At 47.8% G+C, this 21,439-nt stretch overlaps 1 protein-coding gene across 1 annotated transcript in view; it reads left to right on the top strand.

The window, feature by feature from the left end:
* LOC129813642 (zinc finger FYVE domain-containing protein 9-like) overlaps positions 1 to 21,439 on the top strand; it is a 74,663-nt gene that overhangs the window by 19,740 nt on the left and 33,484 nt on the right. The window contains exons 2-3 of the mRNA XM_055866012.1: positions 9,361 to 9,472; positions 9,934 to 10,041. Of these exons, the coding sequence (XP_055721987.1) occupies positions 9,972 to 10,041 (70 nt within the window). The 5' untranslated portion in view covers positions 9,361 to 9,472; positions 9,934 to 9,971. The remainder of the gene's footprint in view (positions 1 to 9,360; positions 9,473 to 9,933; positions 10,042 to 21,439) is intronic.

Here is a 21,439-nt window from a genome sequence, read left to right as displayed (position 1 = left end):
AATGAGGACAACCGGCACTGCAGCTGTAATGAATGAGGACAACCGGCACTGCAGCTGTAATGAATGAGGACAACCGGCTCTGCAGCTGTAATGAATGACTACAACCAGCACTGCAGCTGTAATGAATGAATACAACCGGCACTGCAGCTGTAATGAATGAGGACAACCGGCACTGCAGCTGTAATGAATGACTACAACCGGCTCTGCAGCTGTAATGAATGAGGACAACCGGCTCTGCAGCTGTAATGAATGAGGACAACCGGCTCTGCAGCTGTAATGAATGAGGACAACCGGCTCTGCAGCTGTAATGAATGAGGACAACCGGCTCTGCAGCTGTAATGAATGAGGACAACCGGCTCTGCAGCTGTAATGAATGAGGACAACCGGCTCTGCAGCTGTAATGAATGAGGACAACCGGCTCTGCAGCTGTAATGAATGACTACAACCAGCACTGCAGCTGTAATGAATGAGGACAACCGGCACTGCAGCTGTAATGAATGAGGACAACCGGCACTGCAGCTGTAATGAATGAGGACAACCGGCACTGCAGCTGTAATGAATGAGGACAACCGGCTCTGCAGCTGTAATGAATGAATACAACCGGCTCTGCAGCTGTAATGAATGAGGACAACCGGCACTGCAGCTGTAATGAATGAGGACAACCGGCACTGCAGCTGTAATGAATGAGGACAACCAGCACTGCAGCTGTAATGAATGAGGACAACCGGCACTGCAGCTGTAATGAATGACTACAACCGGCACTGCAGCTGTAATGAATGAATACAACCGGCACTGCAGCTGTAATGAATGAGGACAACCGGCACTGCAGCTGTAATGAATGAGGACAACCGGCACTGCAGCTGTAATGAATGAGGACAACCGGCACTGCAGCTGTAATGAATGAGGACAACCGGCTCTGCAGCTGTAATGAATGACTACAACCGGCACTGCAGCTGTAATGAATGAATACAACCGGCTCTGCAGCTGTAATGAATGAGGACAACCGGCACTGCAGCTGTAATGAATGAGGACAACCGGCACTGCAGCTGTAATGAATGAGGACAACCGGCACTGCAGCTGTAATGAATGAATACAACCGGCTCTGCAGCTGTAATGAATGAATACAACCGGCTCTGCAGCTGTAATGAATGAGGACAACCAGCACTGCAGCTGTAATGAATGAGGACAACCGGCACTGCAGCTGTAATGAATGAGGACAACCGGCACTGCAGCTGTAATGAATGAGGACAACCGGCACTGCAGCTGTAATGAATGAGGACAACCAACACTGCAGCTGTAATGAATGAGGACAACCAACACTGCAGCTGTAATGAATGAGGACAACCGGCACTGCAGCTGTAATGAATGACGACAACCAACACTGCAGCTGTAATGAATGAGGACAACCAACACTGCAGCTGTAATGAATGAGGACAACCGGCACTGCAGCTGTAATGAATGACGACAACCAGCACTGCAGCTGTAATGAATGAGGACAACCGGCACTGCAGCTGTAATGAATGAATACAACCGGCACTGCAGCTGTAATGAATGACTAATGCAAAGTCTTCTGATAAGCTTGAATTGTTATTAATTAAATCTTTAAAAAAATAATAATAATTGGGACAAATAATATTTCACTTTATCTGGACATGGGGTTAACAACATGAAGGCCGACAGGCAGGCCGACAGGCAGCTTGTTCCGACTGGGGTTTGTCTCTGATGGCAGGCCGACAGGCAGCTTGTTCCTACTGGGGTTTGTCTCTGATGGCAGGCCGACAGGCAGCTTGTTCCTACTGGGGTTTGTCTCTGATGGCAGGCCGACAGGCAGCTTGTTCCGACTGGGGTTTGTCTCTGATGGCAGGCCGACAGGCAGCTTGTTCCGACTGGGGTTTGTCTCTGATGGCAGGCCGACAGGCAGCTTGTTCCGACTGGGGTTTGTCTCTGATGGCAGGCCGACAGGCAGCTTGTTCCTACTGGGGTTTGTCTCTGATGGCAGGCCGACAGGCAGCTTGTTCCTACTGGGGTTTGTCTCTGGGGATGTGTTCCAAATGGCACCTTTAGTCCCTTCATAGTGCCCTACTTATGATGGGTTGTGGTCAATAGTAGTGCACTATATATGGGAAAAGGCTGCCATTTGGGACACACCCTCAGTGTTTAAATGTAGATCAAAGCCGAGAGAGAGAGAGGGGAAGAAAGAGCAGAGAAATCTGGGAATAGCAGTTGACTTGTAAGATGAAAGGAGGTTAAGAGACACTTTCTGTGACAGTCTGACGGCCCTTCCTCTCTGTACCTCTGCTACACACACACACACACACACACACACACACACACACACACACACACACACACACACACACACACACACACACACGTTTCGGTCTCCTCAGCATTTAAATCTCATGCTTTAGTCCTCTTCATGTCTTGTCTTAGTAGTTATCACACAGAGAGAAAACAAGGGAAGGGGAGTCTGTCTTGTCTTAGGATGATGAGCAGTGACTACATTATTGGGGGGTGGAGGTCACAGAAGTGACTACATTATTTGGGGGGGGGGTCACAGAGCAGTGACTACATTATTTGAGGGGGGGGGGGTCACAGAGCAGTGACTACATTATTGGGGGGTGGAGGTCACAGAGCAGTGACTACATTATTGGGGGGGGGGGTCACAGAGCAGTGACTACATTATTGGGGGGGGGGGGTCACAGAGCAGTGACTACATTATTGGGGGGGGGGGGTCACAGAGCAGTGACTACATTATTGGGGGGGGGGGGGGTCACAGAGCAGTGACTACCTTATTGGAGGGGCGGTCACAGAGCAGTGACTACCTTATTGGAGGGGCGGTCACAGAGCACTGACTACCTTATTGGAGGGGAGGTCACAGCAGTGACTACATTATTGGGGGGAGGTCACAGAAGTGACTACATTATTGGGGGGGGGGGGTCACAGAGCAGTGACTACATTATTGGAGGGGCGGTCACAGAGCAGTGAGTGATTGGGGGGGGTCAGAATTTGTTGTTTGACTTTTTTCTCCCAGTATGTCATTGCCTCGTCACCACTTTACCTAACGCCTGTGTTAGTAGGCCACTGTCATGTTTACGTCCTTAATGGTACCCTATTCCCTATATAGTGCACTACTTTAGACCAGAGCCCTATGGCACCCTATTCCCTATATATAGTAAACTACTTTAGACCAGAGCCCTATGGCCAAGCTACGTAGTAGGCTAGCTACTTTTACCGTCAACACATCCAAGCTACGTAAATAGGCTAGCTACTTCACCGTCAACACATCCAAGCTACGTAAATAGGCTAGCTACCTCACCGTCAACACATCCAAGCTACGTAAATAGACTAGCTACTTCACCGTCAACACATCCAAACCAAGCTACGTAAATAGGCTAGCTACTTCACCGTCAACACATCCAAGCTACGTAAATAGGCTAGCTACTTCACCGTCAACACATCCAAGCTACGTAAATAGGCTAGCTACTTCACCGTCAACACATCCAAGCTACGTAAATAGGCTAGCTACTTCACCGTCAACACATCCAAGCTACGTAAATAGGCTAGCTACTTCACCGTCAACACATCCAAGCTACGTAAATAGGCTAGCTACTTCACCGTCAACACATCCAAGCTACGTAAATAGGCTAGCTACCTTACCGTCAACACATCCAAGCTACGTAAATAGGCTAGCTACCTTACCGTCAACACATCCAAGCTACGTAAATAGACTAGCTACTTCACCGTCAACACATCCAAGCTACGTAAATAGACTAGCTACTTCACCGTCAACACATCCAAGCTACGTAAATAGGCTAGCTACTTCACCGTCAACACATCCAAGCTACGTAAATAGACTAGCTACTTCACCGTCAACACATCCAAACCAAGCTACGTAAATAGGCTAGCTACTTCACCGTCAACACATCCAAGCTACGTAAATAGGCTAGCTACTTCACCGTCAACACATCCAAGCTACGTAAATAGGCTAGCTACTTCACCGTCAACACATCCAAGCTACGTAAATAGGCTAGCTACTTCACCGTCAACACATCCAAGCTACGTAAATAGGCTAGCTACTTCACCGTCAACACATCCAAGCTACGTAAATAGGCTAGCTACTTCACCGTCAACACATCCAAGCTACGTAAATAGGCTAGCTACCTTACCGTCAACACATCCAAGCTACGTAAATAGGCTAGCTACATTACCGTCAACACATCCAAGCTACGTAAATAGACTAGCTACTTCACCGTCAACACATCCAAGCTACGTAAATAGACTAGCTACTTCACCGTCAACACATCCAAACCAAGCTACGTAAATAGGCTAGCTACTTCACCGTCAACACATCCAAGCTACGTAAATAGGCTAGCTACTTCACCGTCAACACATCCAAGCTACGTAAATAGGCTAGCTACTTCACCGTCAACACATCCAAGCTACGTAAATAGGCTAGCTACTTCACCGTCAACACATCCAAGCTACGTAAATAGACTAGCTACTTCACCGTCAACACATCCAAACCAAGCTACGTAAATAGGCTAGCTACTTCACCGTCAACACATCCAAGCTACGTAAATAGGCTAGCTACTTCACCGTCAACACATCCAAGCTACGTAAATAGGCTAGCTACTTCACCGTCAACACATCCAAGCTACGTAAATAGGCTAGCTACTTCACCGTCAACACATCCAAGCTACGTAAATAGGCTAGCTACTTCACCGTCAACACATCCAAGCTACGTAAATAGGCTAGCTACCTTACCGTCAACACATCCAAGCTACGTAAATAGGCTAGCTACCTTACCGTCAACACATCCAAGCTACGTAAATAGACTAGCTACTTCACCGTCAACACATCCAAGCTACGTAAATAGACTAGCTACTTCACCGTCAACACATCCAAACCAAGCTACGTAAATAGGCTAGCTACTTCACCGTCAACACATCCAAGCTACGTAAATAGGCTAGCTACTTCACCGTCAACACATCCAAGCTACGTAAATAGGCTAGCTACTTCACCGTCAACACATCCAAGCTACGTAAATAGGCTAGCTACTTCACCGTCAACACATCCAAGCTACGTAAATAGGCTAGCTACTTCACCGTCAACACATCCAAGCTACGTAAATAGGCTAGCTACTTCACCGTCAACACATCCAAGCTACGTAAATAGGCTAGCTACTTCACCGTCAACACATCCAAGCTACGTAAATAGGCTAGCTACTTTACCGTCAACACATCCAAGCTACGTAAATAGGCTAGCTACTTTACCGTCAACACATCCAAACCAAGCTACGTAAATAGGCTAGCTACTTTACCGTCAACACATCCAAACCAAGCTACGTAAATAGGCTAGCTACTTTACCGTCAACACATCCAAACCAAGCTACGTAAATAGGCTAGCTACTTTACCGTCAACACATCCAAACCAAGCTACGTTAATAGGCTAGCTACTTTACCGTCAACACATCCAAACCAAGCTACGTTCATATCCATTTCATACAAGCTGTTCAAGAACTGATGAAATGGTCTCAGATGTGTCAGTTGTGCTTCCATCTGTTCTGTGCTCTATCCTCCACACACCCTTCTCTGTGAGGACAGGCGCCTGCTCAACTTGTTCTCTATCGCCCCATCTTCCATCTGTTCTGTGCTCTATCCTCCACACACCCTTCTCTGTGAGGACAGGCGCCTGCTCAACTTGTTCTCTATCGCCCCATCTTCCATCCATCCCCTTCCTCCATCCTTCTTCCATCTGTTCTGTGCTCTATCCTACACACACCCTTCTCTGTGAGGACAGGCGCCTGCTCAACTTGTTCTCTATCGCCCCATCTTCCATCCATCCCCTTCCTCCATCCTTCTTCCATCTGTTCTGTGCTCTATCCTACACACACCCTTCTCTGTGAGGACAGGCGCCTGCTCAACTTGTTCTCTATCGCCCCTTCTTCCATCCATCCCCTTCCTCCATCCTTCTTCCATCTGTTCTGTGCTCTATCCTACACACACCCTTCTCTGTGAGGACAGGCGCCTGCTCAACTTGTTCTCTATCGCCCCATCTTCCATCCATCCCCTTCCTCCATCCTTCTTCCATCTGTTCTGTGCTCTATCCTACACACACCCTTCTCTGTGAGGACAGGCGTCTGCTCAACTTGTTCTCTATTGCCCCATCTTCCATCCATCCCCTTCCTCCATCCTTCTTCCATCTGTTCTGTGCTCTATCCTACACACACCCTTCTCTGTGAGGACAGGCGCCTGCTCAACTTGTTCTCTATCGCCCCATCTTCCATCCATCCCCTTCCTCCATCCTTCTTCCATCTGTTCTGTGCTCTATCCTCCACACACCCTTCTCTGTGAGGACAGGCGCCTGCTCAACTTGTTCTCTATCGCCCCATCTTCCATCCATCCCCTTCCTCCATCCTTCTTCCATCTGTTCTGTGCTCTATCCTACACACACCCTTCTCTGTGAGGACAGGCGCCTGCTCAACTTGTTCTCTATCGCCCCATCTTCCATCCATCCCCTTCCTCCATCCTTCTTCCATCTGTTCTGTGCTCTATCCTACACACACCCTTCTCTGTGAGGACAGGCGCCTGCTCAACTTGTTCTCTATCGCCCCTTCTTCCATCCATCCCCTTCCTCCATCCTTCTTCCATCTGTTCTGTGCTCTATCCTACACACACCCTTCTCTGTGAGGACAGGCGCCTGCTCAACTTGTTCTCTATCGCCCCATCTTCCATCCATCCCCTTCCTCCATCCTTCTTCCATCTGTTCTGTGCTCTATCCTACACACACCCTTCTCTGTGAGGACAGGCGTCTGCTCAACTTGTTCTCTATTGCCCCATCTTCCATCCATCCCCTTCCTCCATCCTTCTTCCATCTGTTCTGTGCTCTATCCTACACACACCCTTCTCTGTGAGGACAGGCGCCTGCTCAACTTGTTCTCTATCGCCCCATCTTCCATCCATCCCCTTCCTCCATCCTTCTTCCATCTGTTCTGTGCTCTATCCTACACACACCCTTCTCTGTGAGGACAGGCGCCTGCTCAACTTGTTCTCTATCGCCCCTTCTTCCTGACTGCGTTTGAGGTTGAAGATGAAAAAGGTTAAGATGAGGATTCTAATATCCCACAGACGCTGTTCCTGGCCTAAGGGGGTGTGTCCTAACCTGAGTATCTTCAATTTAGACTCTACAAGCATTTCGCTACACTCGCATTAATATCTGCTAACCATGTGTATGTGACCAATAAAATTTGATGTCATTTGTTCCTGGCATAAAGTGGTGTGTCCCAATAATGGCTCCTTTCTCCAGAAGTATTCCTTCGCTCCTCCACCAATCCAATGCTTTTAGAGTTGTGGGGCAAGGCATGGGCTAGTGGGAGTTTCCACCTCCCTAGACCAGTCACTTCCTTTTTAAATACGTGAAGGGGAAGTGAATAAGTGCACACTTTGGGAGGAAGTAGGACAGGTAATCGGGACCTGGCGTTACCGGAGACGCCTCAGGACCTGTAGCGTTACCGGAGACGCCTCGGGACCTGGAGCGTTACCGGAGACGCCTCGGGACCTGGAGCGTTACCGGAGACGCCTCGGGACCTGGAGCGTTACCGGAGACGCCTCGGGACCTGGAGCGTTACCGGAGACGCCTCGGGACCTGGAGCGTTACCGGAGACGCCTCGGGGACCTGGAGCGTTACCGGAGACGCCTCGGGGACCTGGAGCGTTACCGGAGACGCCTCGGGGACCTGGAGCGTTACCGGAGACGCCTCGGGGACCTGGAGCGTTACCGGAGACGCCTCGGGGACCTGGAGCGTTACCGGAGACGCCTCGGGGACCTGGAGCGTTACCGGAGACGCCTCGGGACCTGGAGCGTTACCGGAGACGCCTCGGGGACCTGGAGCGTTACCGGAGACGCCTCGGGGACCTGGAGCGTTACCGGAGACGCCTCGGGGACCTGGAGCGTTACCGGAGACGCCTCGGGGACCTGGAGCGTTACCGGAGACGCCTCGGGGACCTGGAGCGTTACCGGAGACGCCTCGGGGACCTGGAGCGTTACCGGAGACGCCTCGGGGACCTGGAGCGTTACCGGAGACGCCTCGGGGACCTGGAGCGTTACCGGAGACGCCTCGGGGACCTGGAGCGTTACCGGAGACGCCTCGGGACCTGGAGCGTTACCGGAGACGCCTCGGGGACCTGGAGCGTTACCGGAGACGCCTCGGGGACCTGGAGCGTTACCGGAGACGCCTCGGGGACCTGGAGCGTTACCGGAGACGCCTCGGGGACCTGGAGCGTTACCGGAGACGCCTCGGGGACCTGGAGCGTTACCGGAGACGCCTCGGGGACCTGGAGCGTTACCGGAGACGCCTCGGGACCTGGAGCGTTAGGCTCTGGAATTAAATCATCCTCTGAGTTTGGTGCTCTTCTATAATTCATGTGATTTTTGTTTTGGTTATTTTATTCTATAATTCAGGTTGGCTGATTTGGGTGGAAGAAGGCACATTACAGTAGTGTTCCGTCTAGGTGTTTGGTTGTTGTGTGGAGTCATTTTGTTGGTTCATTCCAGGTCATCCTTATTTTGTTCTGCGTCACCAATGATCACCATCAATTCCTCATCTGCTGTGTCACTGTCCAGCGACGCTGGATGGGGCGGGCCAACCCTGCTGTGTCACTGCCCTGAGACGCAGGATGGAGCGGGCCAACCCTGCTGTGTCACTGCCCTGAGACGCAGGATGGGGCGGGCCAAACCTTACCATATACTGTACATCTCCAGCAGCTTTTTCTACTAGCGACCTCCTGTGTCTTCCACCTTGCAGTGTGTGGAGGGGCGGGGAGCTTGCATCTCAAACCAAGCGGAAAATGTGTGGAGTCGGCTCCTTTTTGTGAAGCAGTCACCGGTCCCTGGTGTAAAGCCTGGTCTCTCCTCTGTTTTATTGTCCTTGTTTATACTGTCACGACCCTGAAGTTGAAACAGTGCAGGTTTTACTCCATGATCTCCTGAGGTCAGCAACAAAACTGGCCAGGAGTGTTACTGTAGTCCAGCTCCTATTGGCTGTGTTACTGTAGTCCCGCTCTACTGTTCTCCTATTTCTCTCACTACCACTTCTCCCTGAAGTGTGCACTCGTTCACTACCACTTCTCCCTGAAGTGTGCACTCGTTCACTACCACTTCTCCCTGAAGTGTGCACTCGTTCACTACCACTTCTCCCTGAAGTGTGCACTCGTTCACTACCACTTCTCCCTGAAGTGTTCCCTACCACTTCTCCCTGAAGTGTGCACGCTTCGTGAGGGAGATGCAGGGGATGTAAATGGCCACAAACTACGGGCCATTTCTTGACGAGCTCGAGTGTGACATGTATTTGTCGTTGCAGGTATGGGCGCTTGGCGCTGGCCAGACTGGATGAGGAAGTGAGGCTGGGAGAGAGAAGTCTGCAGAGAGACAACGGCTACCTGGGACTGCGACAGGAGAGGACCTTTGGGCAGGTGAGGGGGAAGGAAGGGAGAGAAGCCTACACAGTAGAGACTACCTGGGACTGCTGCTGAAGACCACCTGTGGGGGGGGAGGCAGGTGAGGGGGAAGGAAGGGAGAGAAGCCTACAGAGTAGAGACTACCTGGGATTGCTGCTGAAGACCACCTGTGGGGGGGGGGGAGGCAGGTGAGGGGGAAGGAAGGGAGAGAAGCCTACAGAGTAGAGACTACCTGGGATTGCTGCTGAAGACCACCTGTGAGGGGGAAGGAAGGGAGAGAAGCCTACACAGTAGAGACTACCTGGGATTGCTGCTGAAGACTACCTCTGGGCAGGGCAGGGGGGGAGAGACGGAATGGAGGGTGGCTGACAGTAGCCTGTGCAGAAGAGAGTACATGGGACTGCTACTAGAGAGGACTTCTTGGGGGGGGGGGGTCAATACTGATGTCAATGTTGTTAACCCTGTGGCGTTAACAGGTTCCTGCAGCTTGTGTCAGGGTGGAGTTACCTGACCCATGGAGAATTACTTCCAGGCAGAGGCCTTCAACCTGGACAAGGTGCTGGACGACTTTGAACAGAATCAAGGTGAGACCAATTAACCAATTAGCCAATTGTCAATCAAGCCTTCAGATGTACTGTTTCTGGGCTGAGCTTTGATTCTCCTCTTCTCTCCAGAGTGAGTTTTTATAGGACATATTATCTGGTTATTAAAGGAGGGTAACGGTGGAGAGGGAATACAGAGAATAGGATCAGCCTCTCCCTCAGGGTTATGGGTAATTGGTGTCATATATATTTGGTTGAGGGGTGTGTGTGTGTGTGTGTGAGCACTTGTCCGTGTTTAAGTGTGGGCCGTTCATATCGTTGTTCATTTTTAAACGGTGTTGAATCTGGAGTCCTTAGTGGTGGAACTGCCACATCCCGTTTCTCATCAAATCAAACTTTTATTTGTCACATGAATACAACAGGTGTAGTAGACTTCACAGTGAAATGTTGAATACAACAGGTGTAGTAGACCTCACAGTGAAATGCTGAATACAACAGGTGTAGTAGACCTCACAGTGAAATGCTGAATACAACAGGTGTAGTAGACCTCACAGTGAAATGCTGAATACAACAGGTGTAGTAGACCTTACAGTGAAATGCTGAATACAACAGGTGTAGTAGACCTTACAGTGAAATGCTGAATACAACAGGTGTAGTAGACCTTACAGTGAAATGCTGAATACAACAGGTGTAGTAGACCTTACAGTGAAATGCTGAATACAACAGGTGTAGTAGACCTTACAGTGAAATGCTGAATACAACAGGTGTAGTAGACCTCACAGTGAAATGCTGAATACAACAGGTGTAGTAGACCTCAGTGAAATGCTGAATACAACAGGTGTAGTAGACCTTACAGTGAAATGCTGAATACAACAGGTGTAGTAGACCTTACAGTGAAATTCTGAATACAACAGGTGTAGTAGACCTCACAGTGAAATGCTGAATACAACAGGTGTAGGTAGACCTTACAGTGAAATGCTGAATACAACAGGTGTAGTAGACCTCACAGTGAAATGCTGAATACAACAGGTGTAGTAGACCTCACAGTGAAATGCTGAATACAACAGGTGTAGTAGACCTCACAGTGAAATGCTGAATACAACAGGTGTAGTAGACCTCACAGTGAAATGCTGAATACAACAGGTGTAGTAGACCTTACAGTGAAATGCTGAATACAACAGGTGTAGTAGACCTCAGTGAAATGCGGAATACAACAGGTGTAGTAGACTTTACAGTGAAATGTTGAATACAACAGGTGTAGTAGACTTTACAGTGAAATGTTGAATACAACAGGTGTAGTAGACCTCACAGTGAAATGCTGAATACAACAGGTGTAGTAGACCTCACAGTGAAATGCTGAATACAACAGGTGTAGTAGACCACAGTGAAATGCTGAATACAACAGGTGTAGTAGACCTTACAGTGAAATGCTGAATACAACAGGTGTAGTAGACCTTACAGTGAAATGCTGAATACAACAGGTGTAGTAGACATTACAGTGAAATGCTGAATACAACAGGTGTAGTAGACCTTACAGTGAAATGCTGAATACAACAGGTGTAGTAGACCTTACAGTGAAATGCTGAATACAACAGGTGTAGTAGACCTCACAGTGAAATGCTGAATACAACAGGTGTAGTAGACCTCAGTGAAATGCTGAATACAACAGGTGTAGTAGACCTCAGTGAAATGCTGAATACAACAGGTGTAGTAGACTTTACAGTGAAATGTTGAATACAAGAGGTGTAGTAGACTTTACAGTGAAATGTTGAATACAACAGGTGTAGTAGACCTCACAGTGAAATGCTGAATACAACAGGTGTAGTAGACCTCACAGTGAAATGCTGAATACAACAGGTGTAGTAGACCTCACAGTGAAATGCTGAATACAACAGGTGTAGTAGACCTTACAGTGAAATGCTGAATACAACAGGTGTAGTAGACCTTACAGTGAAATGCTGAATACAACAGGTGTAGTAGACCTTACAGTGAAATGCTGAATACAACAGGTGTAGTAGACCTTACAGTGAAATGCTGAATACAACAGGTGTAGTAGACCTTACAGTGAAATGCTGAATACAACAGGTGTAGTAGACCTCACAGTGAAATGCTGAATACAACAGGTGTAGTAGACCTCAGTGAAATGCTGAATACAACAGGTGTAGTAGACCTTACAGTGAAATGCTGAATACAACAGGTGTAGTAGACCTTACAGTGAAATTCTGAATACAACAGGTGTAGTAGACCTCACAGTGAAATGCTGAATACAACAGGTGTAGGTAGACCTTACAGTGAAATGCTGAATACAACAGGTGTAGTAGACCTCACAGTGAAATGCTGAATACAACAGGTGTAGTAGACCTCACAGTGAAATGCTGAATACAACAGGTGTAGTAGACCTCACAGTGAAATGCTGAATACAACAGGTGTAGTAGACCTCACAGTGAAATGCTGAATACAACAGGTGTAGTAGACCTTACAGTGAAATGCTGAATACAACAGGTGTAGTAGACCTCAGTGAAATGCGGAATACAACAGGTGTAGTAGACTTTACAGTGAAATGTTGAATACAACAGGTGTAGTAGACTTTACAGTGAAATGTTGAATACAACAGGTGTAGTAGACCTCACAGTGAAATGCTGAATACAACAGGTGTAGTAGACCTCACAGTGAAATGCTGAATACAACAGGTGTAGTAGACCACAGTGAAATGCTGAATACAACAGGTGTAGTAGACCTTACAGTGAAATGCTGAATACAACAGGTGTAGTAGACCTTACAGTGAAATGCTGAATACAACAGGTGTAGTAGACATTACAGTGAAATGCTGAATACAACAGGTGTAGTAGACCTTACAGTGAAATGCTGAATACAACAGGTGTAGTAGACCTTACAGTGAAATGCTGAATACAACAGGTGTAGTAGACCTCACAGTGAAATGCTGAATACAACAGGTGTAGTAGACCTCAGTGAAATGCTGAATACAACTGGTGTAGTAGACCTCAGTGAAATGCTGAATACAACAGGTGTAGTAGACTTTACAGTGAAATGTTGAATACAAGAGGTGTAGTAGACTTTACAGTGAAATGTTGAATACAACAGGTGTAGTAGACCTCACAGTGAAATGCTGAATACAACAGGTGTAGTAGACCTCACAGTGAAATGCTGAATACAACAGGTGTAGTAGACCGCACAGTGAAATGCTGAATACAACAGGTGTAGTAGACCTCACAGTGAAATGCTGAATACAACAGGTGTAGTAGACCTCAAAGTGAAATGCTGAATACAACAGGTGTAGGTAGACCTCACAGTGAAATGCTGAATACAACAGGTGTAGTAGACCTCACAGTGAAATGCTGAATACAACAGGTGTAGTAGACCTTACAGTGAAATGCTGAATACAACAGGTGTAGTAGACCTTACAGTGAAATGTTGAATACACCAGGTGTAGTAGACCTCACAGTGAAATGCTGAATACAACAGGTGTAGTAGACCTAGGTACCAAGTCAATGTGCGGGTATAGAGGTTAGTCAAGGTAATTTATACATGTAGGTAGGGGTGCAGTGACTATGCATAGATAATAAACACCGACTAGCAGCAGTGTAAAAACAGGGGGTGAGGGGGCAGCAGCATCAATGTAAACCGTCCAGGTGGCCATTTTGATTAAGTGTTCAGCGGTTTTATGGCTTGGGAATAGAAGCTGTTAAAGGAGCCTTTTGGACCTAGACTTGGCGCTCCGGTACCGTTTGTTCTCTCTGCTACCGCTAAGGCAGTCTGATTTGGGTGACTGGAGTCTGACATCGCCTAGTATATAGGTCTTGGCTGTTAGGAAACTGATGTACTGGGCCGTACCCTTTGTACCGCCTTACGGTCAGATGCCGAGCAGTTGCCATACCTGGCGGTGATGCAACCGGTCAGGATGCTCTCGATGGTGCAGCTCTAGAACTTTTTTGAGGATCTGGGGACCCATGCCAAATCTTTTCAGCCTCCTGAGGGGAAAAGGTTTTGTCGTGCCCTCTTCACGACTGTCTTGGTGTGTTTGGACCATGATAGTTCGTTAGTGATGTGGACACCAAGTAACTTGAAACTCTCGACCTGCTCCGTCGATGTTAATGGGGGCCTGTTCGACCTTCCTTTTCCTGTAGCCCACAATCAGCTCCTTTTCTATTGCTCATATTGAGGGAGAGGTTGTCTCTAACCTCCTCCCTCCCTATTGGCTGTCGATAATCAGGCCTACCACTGTTATGCCGGTTGGTCCGCGCATGCTTTGAGTACATTTCCTGGTAATCCGTCTAGCTCCGCGGCTTTGTGAATGATGATCTGTTTAAAGGTCTTGCTCATATAGGCTACCGAGAGCGTTATCACACTGTCGTCCGGAACAGCTGGTGCTCTCATGCATCCTTCAGTGTTGCTTGCCTCGAAGTGAGCATAAAAGGCATTTAGCTCTTCTGGTAGACTTGCGTCACTGAGCAGCTCACTGCTTGATTTCCCTTTTGTAGTCTGTAATGGTTTTCAAGGCCTTCCACATTAGGGCTCCCGAGTGGACCAGCGGTCTAAGGCACTGCATCTCAGGAGTCACTACAGACCCTGGTTCGATTCCAGGCTGTATCACAACTGGCCGTGATTGGGAGTCCCATAGGGCAGCTCACAATTGGCTCCGCGTCATCCGGTTTAGGGTTTGGCCGGTGTAGGCCGTCATTGTAAATAATAATTTGTTCTTAACTGACTTGCCTAGTTTTAATACAATTAAAATAAACATCCGATGAGCGTACAGATTAGTGTCCCGCTGCTTGAAAGCAGCAGCTCCAGCCTTTAGCTCAGTGCGGATGTTGCCTGTAATCCACGGCTTCTGGTCGGGATATGTACGTACCGTCACTGTGGGGACGACGTCGTCGATGCACTTATTGATGAAGCCGATGACTGAGGTGGTGTACTCCTCAATGCCATTGGATCAATCCCGGAACATATTGCAGTCTGTGCTGCAAAACAGTCCTGTAGCGTCTGCGTCATCTGACCACTTCTCTATTGAGCGAGTCACTGGTACTTCCTGCTTTAGTTTTTGCTTGTAAGCAGGAATCAGGAGGGTACAATTGTCAGATTTGCCAAATGGAGGGTGAGGGAGAGCTTTGTATGCGTGTCTGTGTGGAGTAAAGTTGGTCTAGAGTTTATTTTTAATCTTATTTTTCCTCTGGTTGCAACTGTGACATGCTGGTAGAAATGAGGTAAACCAGATTTAAGTTTCCCTGCATACAAGTCCCTGGCCACTAGGAGCGCTGCTTCTGGGTGAGCATTTTCTTGTTTGGGACAATAGAACAACATGTTGTTCCTTCAACACTGTGGGGTCATACTTGCGAGCGTTTTAAAGTTAAATGTTACGCACCAAATGTATATCCGCTTATTTGATTTACTTTCATGTGACAATGCTAAATTATAGCTGGAACCATCATGTACATTTTGAGTCATTTAGCAGATGCTCTTATTCATTAGTGAGTTCATACCTACTTGTACTTTTTCGTGCTGGTCCCCTTTGGGAGTCGAAACCACAACCCTAGCGTTGCTAGCGCCAATCTCTTCCAACTGAGCCACACGGGACCAGATAGCATGAGGTAACACAAGTGCATCAGACAATTTAAAAAAATGTTTAAGTAGTTCGATGTGTTCCAACACTTGTTCATGGATGGAAGTGTTCTTAACATACCTAAACTAACCGAAACTTAACTAACTAGTCCAACAGCATGTTCTGATCATCAAAGCAACTATCAGGTGTATTTGACTGACTAGTGCATAGTCCACGTAATTGTCGCAGATTGTGGCAAGGGTTAGAATCTCATGTGTGTGTCCCCCCTTGAAATAGTGATTTACATTCAGAAAGTATTCGGACCCCTTTTTCCACATTTTTGTTATGTTACAGCCTTAGTCTAAAATGTGTTCATTGATTTTTTTTTTCTTCTCATCAATCGACACATAATGAAGCCATGAGGTCATAGGAATTGTCCGTAGAGCTCTGAGACAGGATTGTGTCAAGGCACAGATCTGGGGAAGGGAACCAAGAACACAGTGGCCTCCATCATTCTTAAATGAAAGAGTTTGGAACCACCAAGACTCTTCCTAGAGCTGGCTGCCCAGCCAAACTGAGTAATTGGGGGAGAAGGGCCTTGGTCAGGGAGGTGACCAAGAACCTGATGATCACTCTGATAGAGCTCCAGAGTTCTTCTGGAGATGGGAGAACCTTCCAGAAGGACAACCATCTCTGCAGCACTCCACCAATCAGGCCTTTATGGTAGAGTGGCCAGACGGAAGCCACTCCTCAGTAAAAGGCACATGACAGCCTGCTTGGAGTTTGCCAAAAGGCACCTAAATAAACTCAGACCATGAGAAACAACATTCTCAGTTCTGATGAAACCAAGATTGAAGTCTTTGGCCTGAATGTCAAGCGTCACGTCTGGAGGAAACCTGTCACCATCCCTACAGTGAAGCATGGTGTTGGCAGCATCATGCTGTGGGGATGTTTTTCAACGGCGGGGATTGGGAGACTAGTCAGGATTGAGGGAAAGATGAACAGAGCAAAGTACAGAGATCCTTGACGAAAACCTGCTTCAGAGTGCTCAGGACCTCAGACTGGGGCGAAGGTTCACCTTCCAACAGGAAAACAATCCTAACCACACAGCCAAGACAACGCAAGAGTGGCTTCGGGACAAGTCTATGAATGTCCTTGAGTGGCCCAGCCAGAGCCTGGACTTGGCATCTCTGGTGAGACCTGAAAATAGCTGTGCAGCAACGCTCCCCGTCCAACTTGACAGAGCTTGAGAGGATCTGCAGAGAAGAATGGGAGAAACTCCCCAAATACAGGTGTGCCAAGCTTGTAGTGTCATACCCAAGAAGACTTGAGGCTGTGATTGCTTCCAAAGCTGCTTCAACAAAGTACTGAGTAAAGGGTCTGAATACTTACACTCCCGTTCAAAAGTTTGGGGTCACTTAGAAATGTCCCTTTTGAAAGAAACATTATTTTTATTTTTTTGTCATTTGCTGAAAATATTATCAAACGTTAGTAGCTTTAGCCTCGTTAACAGTGCAATATTGGCACACATTTTTGTTACAGACCAACGTAAACCTTGAATTTGTATGTTTAAAATATCCCTCTTTGGCCGGGGTTGACTTTAATTTTAAGAAATGCCATTGGTTGGTGGATATAAAGTCTAAGGTCTTTCATAGGCTGAAGTCGTGCCAGGATAGAATCGGTACTACCTGTAGACGTTAGCATAGGGATAATGTGTGCCATGTTATCTAATGGGATCAGCTACAATTTAGCGTTCTGTCACTTGCAAGTAAATCAATGTTTTTCAATGGCGGTGCTTTTGAATTTTTTTAATATATTATAATTTAATGCTACTGTGATGCTTGATCCCCATTATCATCGGTTTCAAATACAATAACCAGTGGCGCCCGGGGTAGGGGACAATCGTTTCACCTCTTGTGGAGCTCGGCTTCTTCAAGTCAGACATCATTGTATACAGTGGATAGCGCAGTACAGCGTCTGTGTGTGTTGTCGCTGACTGTGTCTATTTAAGACTAGTGCAGAGATCAGCAGTATAGGGTTGGAGCCATGCTTTGATGACGGCTGGATGGGTCATAGAGAGAGTGTTTTTCTCCCCCCGCTGGTCCTCCAAAAGGTGACCCGGGAATTATCACACCGCTCCCCGTCGGTTGCTATGGAGACCTCCGTGTGTGTGTGTGTTCAGGCTGTGACTGATTTACCTCTGTGTCCTCTTCCAGAGATCTAGCTTGGCAGATTAAGAGTGTGTGTATGTTTATGGGAAGTGAATGTTCAGGAATGTCGTCGACTCCCACATTTTATCAGACTGTATTCATGTACCAGAGTGACTGATGGGTCTCAGAGGAGGGAGGGAGAGAACAGGGGAGGAGGGAGGGAGAGAACAGGGGAGGAGGGAGGGAGAGAACAGGGGAGGAGGGAGGGAGAGAACAGGGGAGGAGGGAGGGAGAGAACAGGGGAGGAGGGAGGGAGAGAACAGGGGAGGAGGGAGGGAGAGAACAGGGGAGGAGGGAGGGAGAGAACAGGGGAGGAGGGAGGGAGAGAACAGAGGGCCAACAGGGGGGAAGAGGGCCAACAGGGGGGAAGAGGGCCAACGGGGAGAGAAGCATCTTTACTGGGGGAGAGTCCACTATGGGCGGGGCTTGCCCACCACTTGGTTTCATTTGCGGTGGCTTTCCATACAGACAAACGGTGGGCAGAGCGGGTTATGTATAGCTCAGTGGGTTTGCCTGGGTTGTAGTCATTAAGGAAACAGTTTACCATTTTAAGAACTAAACATAAGCAAACAGACACTAGTTTCTTTTGGACGAATTCTGGTAGGTCCCTCTCCGTTCCATTTACTTCCGTTTTTTAAGAAATGTTTTGTTTCAGAATCGGCCTAATGAGTACGCCCCAGGGCATGTTCAATACAAAAAAAAACGTTTTGGAATGCTGCAGATAGAACTGACATGATTACTTGAATCAGAGGTTTGTTCTACGTATCTATCGGAACATTTGCCAACGTTGTGTCCTGCTGAACGCAGCCCTGGAACATGCTTGTCCCTATGTGAAGCTAGCCAAAATAACAAATAATAATTCATTTCATTTGTAAAGAGCCTTTCTCACAACCAAGGCACACATTTTTTTTAAATGATGATGATGATGAAGATGCTCCAGAACTGAGACAACAATCAAAGCTATATACAGGTGTCATCAGATCCGAAGGAAAACCGAGGTCCTTGAAAGCTTTTCTAAAGAGCACGTTCTTGAGCTCTCGATGGCGTCTGGAGGAGTCGCTGCCGCCCCGATGGCGTCTGGAGGAGTCGCCGCCGCCCCGATGGCGTCTGGAGGAGACGCCGCCGCCCCGATGGCGTCTGGAGGAGACGCCGCCGCCCCGATGGCGTCTGGAGGAGACGCCGCCGCCCCGATGGCGTCTGGAGGAGACGCCGCCGCCCCGATGGCGTCTGGTGGTTAGAGCAGGTAGCCTAGTGGTTAGAGCAGGTAGCCTAGTGGTTAGAGCGTTGGACTAGCAACCGAAAGGTTGCAAGATCGAATCCCAGAGCTGACAAGGTAAAAATCTGTTGTTCTGCCCCTGAACAAGGCAGTTAACCCACTGTTCCTAGGCGGTCATTGTAAATAACAATGTGTTCTCAACTGACTTGCCTGGTTGGTTAAAGATTAAATGATCTGTTAACAGCTCTGGTGGACATTCCTGCAGTCAGCATGCCATTTGGACAGAAAAGGTTTTTGTCCAAATGGAGAATTTCTGGTGTCTTTAAAAAAAATGTCAGCTCATGAAACATGAGAGCAACACTTTACATGTTAGGTTTTATTTTTGTACAGAGCATTCAGAAAGTATTCAGACCCCTTGACGTTAACCACGTTACGGCCTTATTCTTAATATGATTTTTTTCCCTTCAATCTACACAATACCCCGTAATGACGAAGCGAAAACAGGTGTAGAAATTTGTGCAAATGTATTAAAAATTATAAAACATACCTTTATTTACATAAGTATTCAGACCCTTTTTTATGAGACTCGAAATTGAGCTCAGGTGCATCCTGTTTCCATTGATCATCCTTGAGATGTTTCTACAACTTGATTGGAGTCCACCTGTGGTAAATTCAATTGATTGGACATGATTTGGAAAGGCACACACCTGTCTATATAAGGTCCCACATTTGACAGTGCATGTCAGAGCAAAAACCAAGCCATGAGGTCGAAGGAATTGTCCGTAGAGCTCTGAGACAGGATTGTGTCGAGGCACAGATCTGGGGAAGGGTACCAACACATTTCTGCACCATTGAAGGTCCCCAAGAACAGTGGCCTCCATTATTTTTAAATAGAAGAAGTTTGGAACCACCAAGACTTTTCCTAGAGCTGGCTGTCTGGCCAAACTGCGCAATCTGGGGAGAAGGGCCTTGGTCAGGGAGGTGACCAAGAACCCGATTTGCCACTCTTGACAGAGCTCCAGAGTTCTTCTGGAGATGGGAGGATCTTCCAGAAGGACAACCATCTCTGCAGCACTCCACCAATCAGGCCTTTATGGTAGAGTGGCCAGATGGAAGCCACTTCTCAGTAAAAGACACATGACAGCCGGCTTGGAGTTTGCCAAACGGGACCTAAAGGACTCTCAGACCATGAGAAACAAGATTCTCTGGTCTGATAAAACCAAGATTGAACTCTTTGGCCTGAATGCCAAGCGTAACGTCTGGAGGAAACCTGGTACCATCCCTACGGTGAAGCATGGTGGTGGTGGCAGCATCATGCTGTGGAGATGTTTTTCAGCAGCAGGGACAGGGAGACTAGTTAGGATTGAGAAAAAGATGAAAGGCGCAAAGTACAGAGAGATCCTTGATAACCTGCTCAGGACCTCAGACTGGGGGTGAAGGTTCACCTTCCAACAGGACAAAGAGCCTAAGCACGCAGCCAAGGAGGAGTGTCTTCGGTAGTCTCTGTATGTACTTGAGTAGCCTAGCCAGAGCCCGGACTTGAACCCGATCGAACATCTCTGGAGAGACCTGAAAATAGCTGTGCAGCGACGCTCCCCATCCAACCTGACAGAGCTTGAGAGGATCTGCAGAGAAGAATGGGAGAAACTCCCCAAATACAGGTGCGCCAAGCTTGTAGCATCATACCCAAGAAGACTCGAGGCTTTAATCGCTGCCAAAGGTGCTTCAACAAAGTACTGAGTAAAGGGTCTGAATATTTACTTATGTTAATGTATTTTTTGGTTGTAATTTGTTGTGGGGAGGGTAATCACTAGACGGTAGTAGACGGGAGTAGGGACGGGTACGCTAGCTAGCTAGTAACCTCCATGTAACATTAACAGAACTACGGGAAAGAAGTGCTCGGCGGGCGGGGGTGAAGGACACTACTGGTTTCCCCTAGCTAGCTAGCAGCCGCCTCTGGTGTTTTTTTCCCAGGGGTTGGCATCCAACGTTGGTGCATCACCGCCCACCTACTGTACCCGAGATGGTGCCAGCAGCCTCAATGGCAGCTGCCGTGGCATGTAAGTCAACACAGTCTGCAAGGGCTACTTCGAGGGCGCAGGGTAGGAAAGGAGGAGAGAAATTTGGCTCTCAGGCCATTTCCCTCCCAACACATCCCAACATTTAATTTCTCAATCCACCCATTCCAGCCTCGTTGCTCCATTTCCACTCCTATTTGAACCCGTTCAAACCAAAGAGGTTTAAATAAATCAAAAACATTTGGTGGTGTAGTTGTCTTGTGTGGTTTTATTTGATATTGTATGGAATCTCTTCTGTTTCAAACTAATGTCATCATGGTTTTATAGGTCACGTTCCCCTGCTCTGGTGTTGCATGCATCAACCAATGGTTACATGCCACGTCATTGACTGTGCTGTTGGGCACCAGATAGCTAGAATATATGTGGTTAGCTGATACGT

The sequence above is a fragment of the Salvelinus fontinalis genome, chromosome 17, assembly GCF_029448725.1.
Source record: "Salvelinus fontinalis isolate EN_2023a chromosome 17, ASM2944872v1, whole genome shotgun sequence".
NCBI lineage: Eukaryota > Metazoa > Chordata > Actinopteri > Salmoniformes > Salmonidae > Salvelinus > Salvelinus fontinalis.
Note: the sequence above shows the minus strand (reverse complement) of the source record. Positions and strands in the feature narration are given on the sequence as shown.